Source organism: Mus pahari, chromosome 10, assembly GCF_900095145.1.
Source record: "Mus pahari chromosome 10, PAHARI_EIJ_v1.1, whole genome shotgun sequence".
Lineage (NCBI taxonomy): Eukaryota > Metazoa > Chordata > Mammalia > Rodentia > Muridae > Mus > Mus pahari.
In genome coordinates this window covers 64,256,863-64,274,488 of record NC_034599.1, presented here as the reverse complement: position 1 = coordinate 64,274,488, position 17,626 = coordinate 64,256,863, and the positions used below count along the sequence as shown (strand labels likewise).

Here is a 17,626-nt window from a genome sequence, read left to right as displayed (position 1 = left end):
ACATATATCTCCATATATATATATATATATATATATATATATATATATATATATATAAAATTTGACCCTTGGGTGGGGCTTTCTTCTACTTCCTGGGTTAGGACTGGAGCCACAGTATTCAGGAGAAAGCTTATGACCTGGATTCAAGAGGTGACTACTAAATGTCAAGAAATTCATTCAGTCCAGTTGTTAAGCCGAACCACCACTAAAAAAGATCATTATTTATTATTAACAGGTGCTGTCAAGTATATTGGAAGGATGGCAGCAGTTGGAGATGAGATGCTGAAGTATTGGTTAATTCTTCCTGACTTGCTGGTGCCCTGGGGCGCTTGCAATAGCCTCATGGTGGAGTATTTACACCATGGCAAATGCTATGGCAAATGCTCCACTTTGGGGCTCAGTTGATGGCTACTACTTGTGGTAGCTCTCTAAACTGAAAAGAAATAAAGTGGCTCTGTGCAGACCAAATGTGAGACTGTGTCCTAGCTGTGGCCATGCAGTTGGGAATATCATAGAAAAATGGAAGTATTCATCCAGAATTAGGAATTTACCAAACAGTTTGGCAAAGGTGTTCCCATCTCTACTAACAAAGATGTGGATTTCCAAAATATGCATCTCTTGCCTCACTTTCTTACTTATATGTGGAGATGAAATTATCAATCCAAATTCACAATGAAACCACAGGCTTTCATCAGCTGCGTCTGGTTTCCTTCATCCAAATCCAGGTACACACTTACCTAAGGCCTATTGTTGGAGTCACCTCCCTATCAGCCTCCAGCGCTTCACCCTCATGATAACCAGGTAATGGCCACCCATCCAGGCATCTCTCTCCCAGACTCAATTCTCCTTCCAAAATCCTACACAGACCAAGCTAGTTCTTCAAAGGATCTCTGTCCCCACTATTGCCTGGAAGCTCAGAATCTCCTCCCCCATTCATTCCTTCTCTGGGACCTTTTCTGAGCCGGCCCCTCCCAGGCACACTCCTACTCTGCTGACTCTACGTGCTGTTGAGAAGAGTTAACTCAAACGCCTGTTGAAAGCATGGCAGGGTGGGGGAGGCCCCCAGGAACCACCATATTCTGAGCTTTCTAGGTGCTGCAGAGAACACCACATCAACTGTATGTAAAGTATCCATTTGCATATCTGTTGTATGTTCAGGTTTACAGTCCAGGGAAATGGAGCTCACAGCAAGCTGAGGACAAGAGGTGCCAGATTTGAGTTCTTGATTCTAGGTGCATCTCATTCCAAAGGCTTGCTTTTACGGTGAGTGTGCCACAGGTCAACCTTGGGCATCCATCCTCAGGAGCTGTATCCTTCCCTGCCTCCCTCCCTCCCTCCCTCCCTCCCTCCCTCCCTCCCTGGCAGGGATTTCTCACTGGACCCTATGGCTCACCAGTTAGGCTGGCCTCAGGGATTCTCTGGGGAGTTTAGGCATGTGTTACTGGGGGTCAAGTGTTACTTTATCATCATGAAGACATCTTCCCCTCCCTACACCCAGCTTCAGGTCATAGAAATATGGAGGGCAGATTGAAAGTTAAGTCCCCTACCCACTTCTTAGATCTGCAGTGGAAGTTACTGATAATGGCCAAAGTGAGGGTAATACAGCATCTCACACACTGCATTTCTACACAGGTGGGAAAACTAATTTGCTAGATCTATCTCATTAAATTTTTTTTGACATATCAGTGACTTTTTACATTGGGCTTATTATTGATTTGACTCAAGCGCGTGGGCGAGCTGGACACTGAACTGTAGTGCAGAAGGGGGGTACTCATACTCAGAAGTTTTGCCCTGGAGTTGGAGGGTCCCTCTTGCTTGGGGCTGCTTCTCCATGAGGCACAGGCTGCAATACTGATCTGATGTTTGGTCTTTTGACAATTTTCACGTAATGAATTGATTCCTACAGTTCATTAACATACCCACTTCCACTTCTGTGTACACATATGTCTTAATTAGCTGCTCATTGGCTGTTTAATTACAAGAAAACAGCTGACAGCTGCCTTGTGGAATTCTAATGGCAGACGCGTTGGAATGGCTACACATTTGCTTTTTGACAACCAAGATTTATTCGTGACTCTGAGTTATTGTGAGTGCTCCTATGCCTGCCCAAAGCATTGCATCTTGCCGTTTGACTATGAATTGGAAATTCAGGAGACTGTAAAAGTGGGTTCGATGTCTGCCTATGCGGAGAAGAGCTGAATCTTCTATATAAACAGATGCCCTGTGTCCCAATCTTATTTATCCTGGGAGTTTTCTTTCAAGAATGTTCAGAAGGGTGAGGGTGAGTATGGGTAGGAAGTGGAGAGGCTGGACAGTGGGGGGAAAGATGGGAGCTGCCAGGTTTACTGAGGGTAAGGATTGAAGTCAGGGAGAGAAAGAAGCAGAGGAAGTGAGAAAGTGGAAATGGAGTAAGAGTCTCCTAAGCAGTAGAGGAGGCAAGAGACTCGGGCTCTTCAGAAGAGAACAGGCAGCCTCATTTGCACCAGTTAGCTGGTGTACAATAGCTACCCCACCCATGCCCAAGCATCCGGTAGCGCTTCCCAGGGAAACTTTCTTCCATAGATAATGGCCCACCTCCTTGTGGAACTGTGTGTGGCAGTGAGCTCTGACTGGAAGTGGACATCACCTTGATGCTCCAACATTCTCAGTTCTAGTCCCGGGAAAGGTGCTCAGCAACCCCAGGAGAACCATGCAGAAATCTAGTCCTAAGGCAGGGGGGATTCTGCCAAGCACACTGTCTGGAACCTAGCTTGTTTGTGAGCGGAGGAGGGGTGGGGGCAGTAGCTATTGCGACACATGAGCAAGCCACTTGTTTCTGTGGCGCTGGAGACTGAAGAATGGAAGACTCAGATGGCTGAGGGGTGAAGGGACAAACTGTCCCTCCCCAGCTCTGACTTTCATTTTAAAAGGCTGAGCTCTACTCCAGGACTAGGCACTTTAAGGCACTAAAAATAAAAAAATATTGAACATGAAAACATGATGTTGAAAACCATACAGAGCTAGCTCAGGGGTTGTAGTGATGTTTTACAACTGAATAACAAAAATAGCAGAATTCATGAAGAGCCAGTAGGGCCTAACAGGAATTACCAAGTTTCTTCCCAGCCAAGGGCATACAAAGCTCCACACACTTTGACGATTTCTTCAGAGGGGAGGAAAAAAATATCTGTAACATATTCTAAATATCATTAAAAACCTCCCTATAGTTATTTTATGAGATGCTTGTATGAAGAGATGATTGTAAATTTCTCAGTGATTGGCTGGAAGAGGAAGTTTCACATACAACACCATATTAGCTCTAAGTCATTAATGAGTAAGTCTCAGATAAATTAATCATATATGGTAAGTATACTATGATTTCTATGTGTGCATATACACACAGGTTATATGTATTTTTATGGCAAGCAAAGGGTCTTAAATGTGAGAAGCCAATTTACTAACCCCAGGACTAGACTGCCTCTACGTTTTTAAGTTTATTGTACAAAGAGCTTAGGGGTTAGAGCACTTCTGCCCTTGCAAAGGCCCCAGGTTTGGTTTCCGCAGCTCCGGGGATCTGATACTCCTTCCTGACTTCCACGGCATCTGCACTTAATACAGATACTCTTAAAAAAAACCTTACAGTTGAAACTGTAGAGACAAAAACCCTAAAACAGTTATGGATTTGAAAGACAAACCAAAAGTAGGTGTCTGTGACAGGAACGTTCCATTATCAGCTGAGCTGCTGTGGGAAGTGACAGCATGTGGCCGCCGGACCATTTCTCAGAGGTCTAACCATGAGCACAGTTCTCAGCATATTCCTTTCTTCACGGGGTTAGGATGGAGGTCCAGCTCTCCATCTACAGCCCAGGCATCGTTTCCAGGCTTTGTTACCAAGGGTCCAAGCAGATTCGGTTTTAGGAGTTCAGAACATCTCTCGACAGAGGGGACTCGTGCATATTGCTGTCGTAATGATGATGATAAATTCTCTCCATAATAGAAGACATGGTGGAGGGGACCCTTGCTCCCTTCCACTACCCACAGAAAACAGCACTTATTCCCCGCCAGCTGAGGTGTATGTCCTTCCTTAAATGCAGTGGCTGCAAGCAAGGCTGCCGATTGCAGGTCATTTTACCTGTGCCATTCCCCACTATCCTTAACTCTTAACCCAGGATGCCTCCCTGGTCCCATGGTGGTGCCTGTGAAACTGAACCAGGCCCAGATTCCTCTAACGCCATCAGCTGGATATGGGCATCTGTGAGTTTATACACAAATATTTTTGCCCTGCGTAGGCCTCTTCTCTACAGATAGACCACAAACTCCTTGAGGGAGGAGTTAAGTCAGCTACATCTTTGGATTCCTTAGAGTGCTGATGGTACATGGCCCCAAGGGAGAGTTCTAGTATTACTTTTACTATTGTGTGTATTGGCATGAAAAAGTGCCAATGGCTACAGAAGACAAGACTAGACCATGGGTATCCCATTAATAGTACCTGTCTACTTTGAGCATTGCCAAGGTATAGAGGAGTTTGGGTAACAGCAGCCAGCTCTCGGGTATGCAAGTGCCCCCGCTGCACATCCAAGCCTCTCCTGCGTGTCTGACCTGGATGCAGGTGAGTACTCCAGCAAGCAGCTTGCTACCCTTACCTAACAGGCTGGGGGAACGGACTGATACTCTACGTGATGAGGTCACTGCTCAACTTGACAAGTCCCAGGTAGAATTCCAACCTGGGTAGTCTGGGCAGACTCAGGGGCCATGTGCACTGCCCCTGTCTAGATCTCTAAGGGTACGAGCAGAGGGCAAACTGGGAGGAGTCCTCACATCTATGGTTTTTGTTTACCTAAGAAAATATATGGAAAAATGATAATTACTCCAATGATCACTCTCTCTGGCTTCTTTATGGTCAGGTTGATTTTTAGATATACCTACAACACAGCTAGCTCAGAAAATGACTGTGGTGTTTGAATGAGAATGCTCCCCCACAACCCTCCAAAGACTTGTATGTTCAAATACTTAGTCCCCAGTTGGTGGAACTGTTTGGGAAGGATGAGGAGGTATGGCCTCGTTGGATGACGTGTGTCACTGGAGGTGAGCTTTGAGGTTTCAGCAGACTCCTGCCTTCTACCTCTCGCTTGCAGTTTAGATGTGAGCTCTAGCTTTCCTATTGCCATGGCTTCATACATTCTAACCCTGTCAACCCAATGACATGCTTTCATTTATAAGTTGTGTTTGTTGTGTTTTATCACAGCAATAGAGAAGTGACTGATACAACAACCCAGACCATTTTCTATCCCCCTCTTTACTACAGATCCATTTGATATATAATATGGCTTACCCTCCTATGTCTAATTATGCTGCCAGGAAGAAAATGATTTATGATTTGTCATGGTGGGATCATCGCCACCTGGTTATAATACGATAATTAACAACAGTGGCAGAACTCGTATACTTCACCATAACTAGGGATAAAATAATTACAGTCAGACACTACAATATAGTACATGTATTGTATCCCTCAAAACCAAACTCAATACTGTACAACACTGAAAAACTCACACACTAATGGATTAGTGGCATTCGTTGTGGGAGGTCATGTGAGCAGAACTACAACAACTGAACACCATTTCAACACGGGGGTGTCGCATGGACAGGATTTGGGGAGGGGAGGTGTCGAGATATCCTGGGACTGTAGCTGCTGTTCACCTTACTGTTTGTATTTATTTTCTCCAGGATAAATATTGGGCCTTGAAATGTATCCTGTGCGTGTGTAAATGCATTGGTACTCACTCTGTCAAATTGGGACTCACTGAATAACCTGTTATTAATGAGCCTAAGGCATAGCACACAAGTCACCCCCACTCTACCCCTGAATTTCATTTTTCTAGATCACGCATTTTCAGTTCAATACACAGAACTCCAGTGGCACAGCTGACTCACTCAGAGGGAGTGCTGGATTCTGGGGCAGGGTACAAGGATGTAGGTGGCATAGACACACAGGGGACGGATGGGCCACGCACAAAGGCCATGCATGCAGAGGACCACAACAGAGCAGACACTGCTGTAGGGATAAGAGAAAGGACCTGGTGCTCCTACCAAGGACATAACTTTGGGGACATCAAGGCTGGCGTTGAGTCAGCTATCCTGGACAGGCCATGTGCATAGCTAGCTTAATATTTCAACTTACTTTCTCTATGTGTGGGACATGTAGAGACCTGAGGAGGACACTGGGTATCTTCTGTCACTCTTGATACCTGAGACAGAGATGGTCACTGAACATGAAGTTCCCTGTTTCAGCTCTAGTGGCTGGCAGGTGAGCTCTGGGGATCTGTCTGACTCTGCCCCTGCCAATCCCAGGGTTACAGTGCACACAAACACACTCAGCTTTTTATTATTATTACTCTTATTTTAACCATAGATGCTAGGCCCTCATATTTGCAGAGTGGCAGTGTTGTGCACCCAGCCTTCTCTCCAGACATTTTTAAAAATAATTTATTTCAGAGAGGCCAGATTAAGGAAGAAAGGGGTATAGATTTTTTTCTTCTTTAAATCCAGTACCATGAGGTCTTAACCACAGAGATGAATAATTCAAAATTCCCCTCAAGTAACAAGTTCCCCACTTCTGAAAGGTGGGTGGCCTTTTTAAAAAGTACAAAAGGATTTGGTGATGTACAAAAGTCCCATGCTTTGGACCAGTGAGGTGACTTAGTGGGTATAGGGACTTGCCACTAAGACTAATGACCTAAGTTCCTAGGACCTACATAGTAGAAACAGACAACTGACTCCTGCAAGTTGTCATCTGACCTCCATGTGCATGCCATGGCCCCTCCTTTTCCTCCCCCAAATACACACAGTAATGTTTAAAAATCCATCTCCACTAACCTACAGTCTAGATGATGCATTTACATATATGTAAATCAGCCAATGGTATGATTAGCAGTGAAAGGAAGAATTTAAAAAAATTATGAGGCTAATCTCCCTCAAATCTCTCAGCCATTATGTATGTATGTCTGCAGGTGATTCTATCTTATGCAATACATTCTAGTTTTCACTAATGGAAAGCAGACCAAGTTCACAGATTTCCCCCAACCCCCAATCTTAAAAAGCCTCAGGGCTAATCTGGGTTTGGCTATTACTGTCTTCTAGGCCTTTTGCATCAAATAGCAACCCTCCCACTCATTTTGCGCTATTTTAACCCTGTCTTAGGACTCTTCCCATACAAGCAGAAGAATTTAAAATTTAACTAATGGAAATTTGAATAACAGTTTGGGGGGCACGGTCTTGGATTAAGATAAGCATCTCTATTTTCCATTCTCACACTAAGCCTGTTCTGCGTCCATGGCTCTGAGGCCACCCCATACAAGTGGTCACAACAGTGATAGTGAAGATGCTACGCAGACTCAAGGGACACTTTCGAGGTTACTTTTAAGTGCCTCCAATCCTTGGAATATCCTAACAGGTGGGAAGGGCAGGTGTCACGACTACTTTATGGATGAAGTCGAGGGATTAAAAGGCTGAGATGTGGGCAGGTGACCCCAGGAATAAAGCCCAGTTCATCCCATAACTTAACATCTGAATAGCAACAGAAACGCTCACTCACAACCCTGTGAAACTTACGGGAAATACCTTCTCATAAACCCAGTAATGGGCGACCCAAGGTCTCTCTCTGTGTGTGTGTGTGTGTGTGTGTGTACACACTTTGCAGCAAGGGAAGCCAGCCTAGGATGTCCTTGTCCTTCCCTGTAACTCCCTGCCTTAGTCCGGTGAGACAGGGTCTCACACTGAACCTGGAGCTCACTGCGGCAGATAGGGTGGCTGGCAAGTAAGCCTCGGGGATCTTTCCCCCAGAAGGCTGTGGTAACAGGCACGAGTGGCCTTTTCTGGAGTTTTCACATAGGCATCAGGGATTTGAATTCGGGTCCCGAGTTCTCGAACACAGAATGCTATTCCCCACTGACCCATCATCTCCTCATCCCAGAGGCATCTCATCAGAGCAATCAACTCTGGTTCCTGGCTCTTGATTCTTCTGACGTCTTGAAGAAAGGACTAGTGTCTATGCAACTTCAGTAATTACGATTAAACAACACAGCACTGACCACACCCTGTTGTCATCACTCAGAATCACAAGGAGTTGAACTTTTAGGTAGACTGGAGGTAAAAAATAGAAATTGCAAAGATGCCTCGTAACGTGAATAGAAACAACAATTCAAACAGCTTACCTTGCAGCCCTCACACGTAATGACACCATAATGGATTCCTGACGATTTGTCTCCACAGATCTTGCATGGAATAATTTCAATTTGAGCTGCAACAGAAGCATGCAACCAGTTAATTACATTTTCTTTTAAACACCTTATAAAAGTGTTCCCCGATCAGCATTTGTATAGTGAAAACTAATAACCTGCTAAACATTATCCTGCATTAACTATTCATTGCTGAACTGTGAGGGTCCCCCTAGAGCCCTGGACTAAATTATGGCTGCTCGTTATATAATAGCTTTCGGGTTATTAAAATGGGTCATTTGAGAAGGTGTTTAAGAGCCCACAAGAAGACTGGAATCAGCATTTCAAAGGCTTCCAGAACTGGAGAGTTCGCAGTTTAGACCTCAGAGCAAAGCAGACCTAAAACGTGTCCGCCCCCAGCCCCCATCTCATTTTCCGTCATTATTTTTAAAAGGTCATAAATCTGCCTTGGCTGAGCATGGGGCTCATGACTGGGAGAGAAAAATACACCCCCCAAAGTCAGGTCTACTTAGGAAAATGATTCAGTTCAAAATATTAATAAGTTACGTATGATAGGAAGGGCTCCTCTCTCATCTTTTCAAAGAATTAATGTAGTTGCCATGTGTTCAAAATTAGTTCATCTCTGTACAGCCAAAACCTTTCAGCCATAAAGTTAATATCCTGCCTGAATTTAATAATGATGAATTTTGACAAACAAGAGAGGTTGCTTCTGAATTTATTTTTTTTAAAGACGGAAGTTGATTTTTTTTTTTTTGTGCAGCATCCATGTATTTTTATGCAATTGATTATTTAAAGCTGCTTGCCTCTGGAAAACCAAATGATTAAGATATGACACCAAAGTTTTATGTTCTGGCCAGGCATATCGCTAAATAAATACACTGTATTTCCAGTAGAGGTAGAAAAAGTAGAATTGAAAAACTGAAATATACAGAATAAAATACATGAGGGGAAAATCTCACATTTAACTCATCTCTTAAATTGGGTTTTTATGTGAAATCACGGAGGCGGAGGAGGATCTGCAAATGATGGCGGTGAACCACTGCCCCCCCCATTTACCCAGAATGCTCTGTTGTGCTACATTTACATTTAAAAAGCTTTCACCACTGGCTATTACCACAGCACATCACCTACCAAGTCAAACACACAGGATGGCAAGTTCCATAGTCCATTTTATGCAGTATCTAGGTAGCTTTATGCCTCTCACAAAGCTATGGTCTCATCCAGGGACTCTGTTGTGCAATGAATACAATACAATACACACACACACACACACATGCACAAACACACAGCCTACTCTCTTCTAATGAAATACTATATCCAGGGATATATATTTTCTGCAACCACTGACTTTGGTACTAGATGCAATGATGTAATGACATATCCAAATATTCAAAACTACTGAATTAAAGCTCATTTTAAACCAAGCAACCTGCTAACTCCCAAGAAGATGAACATAAGTATTGTGCTAATGGCCAGCTATTCTAGAAGGATGGTCCTTTCCTGTGTATTTTTTTCAGCACTATATCCCTTGTTTGTTCATCCAAGACTTGGTTGTGGATGTGTGTGGGTATAAGCATTTGACAGCGATGCCTCCAGAGACCAGAGGAAGGCGTCCTGTTCCCTGTCGCTGGAGTTTGTCCACCACACGGGGCAGGAATCCAACTCAGGTCCTTTTAGAAGAGCAGCGAGCACTCTTAACCACCGAGGCATCTCTCCTGCCCAGAATTAGAAGCTGTTCAGAATCTCACTCAAATTCTTTGATAGCATCTGGAGGCCTACTGCCTCCTAACGGTACCACTGCAACTTAGAATGTTTAGAGTTGTATTAATGAAAATCCCTTTTTTAGCCTCGCATTGCTTGACTTCCTTGGGTCAGAGAGCATAAGGCCTCATATTAAGTGCTCTTCTCAATATCTTTGCTAGAGTCATAGGGAAGGCTGTGCTTAGCCTCAGTGGGCAATGCAGGCTAAAGAATCAGAGTTGGTTAGAACAAGCTTCTCCCGGCACCTCACAGGCGGGGACCGAAGGGTATCTGTAGAACAAGGTTCAGCTCTTCTGTTTGGTCGGATTAATCTGCTCTGCTAGCTGACCCCCTGCATGGCTGTCTTATCTCAGAAGATAATTTCAGCTGCAAGTGCTCTTTGGGAGATGAAGAAAATGCACCTGCTCCTACTGCAAGCCCTTTGAATGTCATCTGATAACGCGTGTTGACATTCTCACAACAAACCTTCGCCACCGAGACCGGGAGCAGGCCACTTACCTCTCTGTTCAATACCCCCCAGCATGCAGAAGCCCTCCCCAGCCCTCCTGCCATTCAACACACAGACTCAAATGAATCACAGAGGGGAAACTCCGAGTCTGTGCCTCCCAGATACTTCATAACATGGCCATTTCAACAAGAATGATAAAAATCCCTTCACCAGCCCCCCCCAGCCCCCATCCATCCAGCCTTTCCATTCTCAACCAGGAAGCACTGTCTTTTCCAAACACGACTCTTTCAGCACAAATGCTGTGTCCTAGCCCCTGTGTCTACTACACACATGAACTCAGCCAGCATTCCAAAGGATGTTCTCTGTCTGATACCGCCATGGTTGACAGTCACACGGACACAGACTAATCTGCAGCACATGTGTATTTTTCCCAGCCAACATCATTGAGTAGTAGACCACTGGAAGCCAGATGTGGCTGTATGGTTCCAGAGTAGCCTTGCAGGGAACAATCTTGCTATGAACACTTATCTGTCCACCCCCCCCCCCCCAGTCCTACTGTCTAAATAATTTGCTCTGTGGACTCTTGAGTAATTCAGGCAGGATCTCCACACTGGCAGAGGCAGGTTTCTGGAGCTGACAAGTGACAGCCTGGAATGCCAGCCAGTGTGCCAATGAATCCATGTGGTCCTTGAGCTGGGCGCTCAGCACGCTTTGCTTTTTATTTCTAATCTATGGGAAAGGCAGGCCTTGGTTCCCCCGATGGGTGAGAAGACCGTGTAAGAGCAGATGTAGCTCTGGGGCCTGCAAAGTGGCTCAGAGGAGTAAGGCCTTTGACACCAAATCTGACGACCTGAGTTCAGCCCCTAGGGTCCACACGGTAAAAGAGACATGACTCCTCAAAGTCATCCTCTGTCCACCGTATGTGTGCTACGGGGTATCTGTGCCTATAGGCACACAAAATCTAGAAACAATTTCTCATCATACCGTCCTGCCAAGCCAAACCATCTGAATAATAAATATCAATGAGCTTGCCCTTGGTCCATAATCATTCATGGAGGATCAAGAGACCTCAGCAACTGGGAGAAGCCTACATGTTAAAGGACCTCATGCCAGTAGCCTGTCCTGGGAATCACCTGAAAGTCACCATTCATAGTTTAGGCTACTCTCTCTATTTTGCAGAATTCCAGGTAGAATGCTTGACCATCCAGTGACTCACCTCAAGTTACAGTTCTTAAGCCTAAACACATTAGTTAACCCCTCTGATCCCAGCTTCCTAATTGAAGATACAGTGTAGGGACGGCGGCCCCTCTGAGCTGTTTCCACGGGGTCGTTTTATACATGCATACACCATGTGTTTTTTTTTTTTTTTTTCAGACTTCACATTTGATAACTGCTAGTTATTTTTACTGTTGCTGTTGATAAGGAGTCCTGCCTTAGAGTGGAATGAAATTCTTTCCTCCAGAGTCTAAGCTCTCTGCGAAGTGGGGATAGAGAAAAGCTGCTTATTTTCTAGGGACGGTGAAAGGCAGTTCCTGCAGGCCGCCACGGCAGCAGTGTATGTATGTCACAAGCAGTAATGGGATGGAGGAAGTTTTTCTATTGGTTCCTAGAGAAAAACGAACGCAGAATATATGGACTCTGCTCATACCCATCATTTCTCATTGTGAGTCGTCTGCGCACCATGCTCTCCTTGTGTTTGTGTGAGTACACATGAACACATGTGCGCATGAGCATGGGAGACCAAATCTTGAGAGCGGTGCCTCTCTCCATGGCTCTCAACCATATTGGTTTTAAGATGGGGGTTTTCACCGAACCTGGAACTTGCCAGTATTGCTAGACCTGGACTCCTCCATCTCCGTTTCCCCACCCAACTAGTGTTTTGTTTTGTTTTGTTTTGTTTTGACAGAGGCACTAGTGACTGAACTCAGGTTCTCATGCCTGAGAGACAAGTGCTTTACCAAGTGAGTTTTCTCCTCAGTACCTGCACTATCTCGAATTGGACTATATGTGCTTGGGGTGACTTCTGGCTTGCCAAGAAAATGGCTAGGGGCCAAACCATGGCTGCAATTATGATAGAATATCTGTCACATGTGTTTTCCTTGTGTTGGTGGGAAAAAAAAACCCAGCAAAGATCCATTTGGAAAAGAACCTCTCATTTGCACAAATCTGTTGAGGTGTCTTTTTGGGATTTTTGTTTTTTTGGATTTTTTTTTTCTTTCCTGGAAGGCTGAGCACGTGGAGGGCATTTTCTTTGCCCTGTTACATATTTCTCTAATATTTGAATTTTTTTTTTTTTTACAACCAGCATGTATTACTTTTGTAAGCAGAAAAACCAATAAAGATTAAAAAGAAAAACCCTAAGGCGTTTGATTTTATTTTCAGTCAAATGGCTGAGTCCCTTTGTGGATTAGTCGCTTTATTTTATCCCCAGTTTAAAACTGCTGGGGTATTAAAGGCTCCTGCGGCCACCCCCCCCCCCCGGTTGGTGCATAGCAGCTTGGCCCATGCCATGTGTCAAGGCTGGATGGCCAACAGCTTCTGAGTTGCTTGAAATGTCTTTGGAAACTCCAGGCTCCTACAGTCTTGGCCATTCTGGTTTCAGAGCCTCCAGAACTGGTGCAGACTGCACCCTGTCTAGGGGAATCCAGCCGAGGAAGGGGAAGTCCAGGCTTCAGCTGGACCTGTAAGTCCTGCTGAGGAGGCCTTCTTCTGAATGGTCTGCTTCACTGAGGTTATTTTGCTGTTCAAACCATCCCCCTTCAGGGATGTCACCCTCATCCACATTGCTATGACCTCCACGAGTGTGTAGCGTAAATGTACTGCAGGGAAGGGTCAGGAACCCAGTGGTGACCATTTTGTCCCTCCCTCCCTGGGAGGACTGGCCCACCCTTGAGGTTCACCGAGCCCTCTCCTTTTATCTCTGAGGTGGGAGGAGAGCAGCCTGACACCCTAGACCTGTGACATGGAATACAGGGTGGTTCTGTTCCCTGCCCCCTCCCCACCATGTGCCATGGTCCAGCTGCACACTCCAAAAACTCATAATCAACTTGTTTTGCCATTGTGTCTACTAAATATATACTACTCAGAATGCTAGCTTTCCCCCAGAAGATAGTCTTTTCTTCCCTTGATTTTGGATTCTTTCATGACAGTACTGAAATCATTGCCACACATCACCAAAACAATTAGACCCCTAATTAGGAAAGTCCTACCCCTCAACACCCCCTTTCCATAAGCAGCCTCACCGTCATTTTCCGACAACACTAAGGACAACCCAGAGTTCCAGAGCTCTGTGCGGGTTTCAAAGTTTTGGACCTCATTAGCTTGTTTTGACTTCCATGTGCACAGCATCCCTGAAGGAGGCAACTGTTAGCATTCCCATTCTACAGGCAGGGAAGGGAAGCCTCAGGAGGGTCACATGAGCTCCTTCATGTTTAAATAGCCTGGAGCTTAATGTGTAGGCAGGCAGGCAGGCAGACAGACAGACAGACAGACAGACAGACACACAAATATATGTGGTATCTCTTTCCTATCTCGGTTTATTATAGATGCCACGGCTCTGTTACTAGTGGTATGCAACCCTCAGGAACAAGCATTACAGGGAGGAAGAGCTGGAGAGCCATCCCAGCCAAGAAGAGGTGGTACCAGCCCTGTCAACCTGTCCTCTGACACCCGGCTCCCCGGGTGGCCTCATGTAAGGCACTTAGACCTCTGCTTCCTCCATCTATAAAACGGGAATCCGTCTTACCTCCCAGGCAGTGGTGGTAAATGAATGCCTGTGACCCTCTTTGAAGATGAAAACATCCTACATAAACAGGAAGCTTTAGGAAGCTTGGCATATGATTGGCAAGAACCAGGACGCCAAGCCCTCACTGACCACAACCGGTCCACCACAAAGAATAGTACATGGTGCTCTAATTTGTACTGTGAGCTAGACACACGTTAAGTTTTAAGTCCTTCATCCTTGAGGAGTGATGGGTTTGGGCATTGCTATGGTAGTCTCAACCTTGTGGTGCATAGCAGGCAAGCACTCTGTGATGGGCCTATGTCCTGGGTCCATGAAGTCACTTCTTAAAAACTTCACATTGATTGAAGTTTCTCCTAAAGCTTAGCAGCTTTTTAAAATAATTTTTTTTTCAAGATGTAACTGTAAATACCCACTAAGCAGACACACACACACACAGACATACAGATACATATGGGTACATCTCTACCTCAAATGACAAAGATTGCAAACTTTAATTACAACTGAGCACAACTGGACATTTGGAACTTGGACAGAAGAGTTAAATCCTTAGGCCAGAATGTCCCAGAATGAATGCACAGAAAACTGAGTGAGGTGAGTATACAGGAAGCCTCTGAAGAGTAAGGACGCCAGGCCTGCCTTGTGAAGATATAGGTAGTCCTGACGATGGGGACAGAACATTGATCCCTTGTAATGTCCCCATCCCAACCAGAGTAAGCTTTCCTTAGAAAACCCGACTCACATTCTCTGATGCATTTGCGTCTTTGCTAAAAGCCTGCTCACCCCTAGACAGGAACACTCTATCCAACGAGGAGGGGATCACATTTGCCACGGAGGAGAGAACTGGAAGGCTCTGACTTTTAGTTTGTTTGCTTTTTGTTTTTGTTTTTGTTTTTTTGTTTTTTTGTTTTTTTTTGTTTTTTTTTTTTTTTTGAGACAGGGTTTCTCTGTGTAGCCCTGGCTGTCCTGGAACTCACTCTGTAGACCAGGCTGGCCTCGAACTCAGAAATCCTCCTGCCTCTGCCTCCCAAGTGCTAGGATTAAAGGCGTGCGCCACCACTGCCAACCAAGCAGGCTTTGACTTTTTGGTTCAAGTATCTCCCACATTCTCCACCTACACAGTCAGACCCAGGATGTCTAAATTTAAAGCAACTGACTCCTTTACCTCTTTTGGTAACTCCCTAGTAACCAACTAAACCTTGAGCAACATGACTTGACCAGCAAGACGACGATGCTTCCTAAGACGTCATTCTGCTCATAAACTGGGTCAGACGCTGAGTAACCCCTGCCCCCAGAGGGTGCCACTAAGATGGCAAATACAAACTCTTTTCTCTTCTTGTTTCCTCAGATCTTACCTCTCTCAACCATAGAGTGCACCTGCAGACATGGACCTGTGGCCTTAACTGAAACTAGAGACTTAGATATTTTGCCAAAATTCCCAATTAGAATAAGCTTCTTCAAAGATTTGAAAATGAACTAGAAGATTCTAGAATCAAATATATGTATATATCTTTATCTCTTGCCTTCTTTCCCTCTTCTTTCTTCCTTCCTTCCTTTTCTTCCTTCCTTTCTTTCTTTCTTTCTTTCTTTCTTTCTTTCTTTCTTTCTTTCTTTCTTTCTTTCTTTCTTTTCTTTCCTTTCTTTCTTTCTTTCTTTCTTTCCTTCTTTCTTTCTTTCTCTCTTTCTTTCTTTCTTTCTTTCTTTCTAGTAAATCGTTCTTAAATATTTTTCTAAGTGTCCAGGATGAGGAACATTTAGAAAAATCCTGCTGAATCTTTTGGTGTGGGTTAAAAATTATTTCATATCATCAGAAAAAAGAATCCATTTTATTTGTTGGTTAGACTATGCTCAAGGGAGGTTCCAGATAGCTTCTTTTGACATAGGTGTACCTTATATTGCTACTAGATGCAAAATGTCATCAGTCTGATAAAGTTGTATCTAATCTTTTTTGAGATCACCCTTACTCTACCCACCGGGTTCTCCTTACCACCATCTGCAAGAACGCTCACACAACATTTAGGTTAAGTCTTTATTTTTTTTTTTTTCCTTCCAGTCGAGGGCAGAGGGTCAGCTGCTTGCTGTTCGTCATTCAGAATCTGTTTCTTCAGAATCTGTTTCTTCACAACAGCAGAGAAGAGTGTTCGTAATGACTAAACCCAATCTGGAAATCCCATTTAGCTTCTGCCCAACCAGAACCATCAGGACGACTCTCATGCCTTTCAGGACACAGTCTTACCTAGTCCAATTACAGCCCAGTCCTCACACTCAAGCTCAAGAAGAAAGCCTCCGTTTAACAGCTCCCCCTTCTTCCTGTCCGCCTCTATAGAGAACAAGCTAGATCCATTTTATAATCGTGGTGTTTCCATTTGGAAGCTTCTTAAGGGATGGCCATATATAACACTATGAAAAGAACATACCAGATGATTCAACTCCACCAGTAAACAGAGGGGGGAAAAATCTGTGGACATAGAAATGGGTTTTTACAATAACTGGGCTGTTTTAAGTCTACTTGCCCTGTGTTTTCTGAGTGTCGCCCCTGGTGTCCTTGGCACTCAGCACCACCGTGTCCTGAGTACATACTTCAGTCTGTCTGCCTCAGGCGACTCCAGAAAAGGCCAGAGTCTCCTGCCTGAAAAGTCAACCATTGATTGCTAATTCCAGTTGCCCACATTCCATGACCTCCTCTGGCCAAAACCAGATGGATGAAGTAAGATGTGTGGAACTGGGTCAGAGTCACCAGAATTCAGGTTAAGTCACACAAGTGTACCAGGCGAAGAAGCCTGTTGTTTCTTTCCATGACCCTGAGTGGTTTTGGAAGAGCAGTGGCTGCCCCTTGCCCAGCAGATGATGTCAGTTAGGAAATATGCTCCAACCAAATAAACCCTGGATTCATGACGAAAAGTGGGGGAAAAAACATGTAATTTTAAACCTTGTGAATGCATTCCCTCCCTCCGCATCAAGCCACAGGAGACCAGAAAGACAATATTCAACACTTACATGATCATGGAGCCCAGAACCACTAGAGCTAAGCTTTGAAGGCCCACCGATTGTGAATAGGTGAGGATGAAGAGAGGACGCTCCAAGGCCTGAGCTCCACCTCCACAGTCTTCCCATTATTCCTAGGTGAACGGAACTTTGTGTGATAGAGAAGGGTATGGTTTTTTTTTGTTGTTGTTGTTAAAACCCACAAGCAAGAATTTTAGGCTTGCTAGTGGCAGAAGTGCAGACTTTAAGCTTTGTAAGATCATGGGCTGGGGATGTAGCTTAGTTAGCAGAATGTTTGCCTAGACTGCATGAAGCTCTGGGTTCCACCCCCAGGGTTACATAAACTGGGTGTGGTGGCACATTCTTGTAAGCCTTATAAGCACTTGGGAGGTGGAGGCAGGGGGATCAGGAGTTCAAGGTTATTCTCAAGCAAATTCAAGGCCAGCCGGGCTATGTAAGACCCTGTCTCAATAAAAA

At 44.7% G+C, this 17,626-nt stretch overlaps 1 protein-coding gene across 1 annotated transcript in view; it reads right to left on the bottom strand.

Annotated features, from left to right (window-relative positions):
- LOC110327499 (nuclear receptor ROR-alpha) overlaps positions 1-17,626 on the bottom strand; it is a 93,202-nt gene that overhangs the window by 22,278 nt on the left and 53,298 nt on the right. The window contains exon 2 of the mRNA XM_021206554.1: positions 8,190-8,275. Coding sequence (XP_021062213.1) covers positions 8,190-8,275 — 86 coding nt within the window. The remainder of the gene's footprint in view (positions 1-8,189; positions 8,276-17,626) is intronic.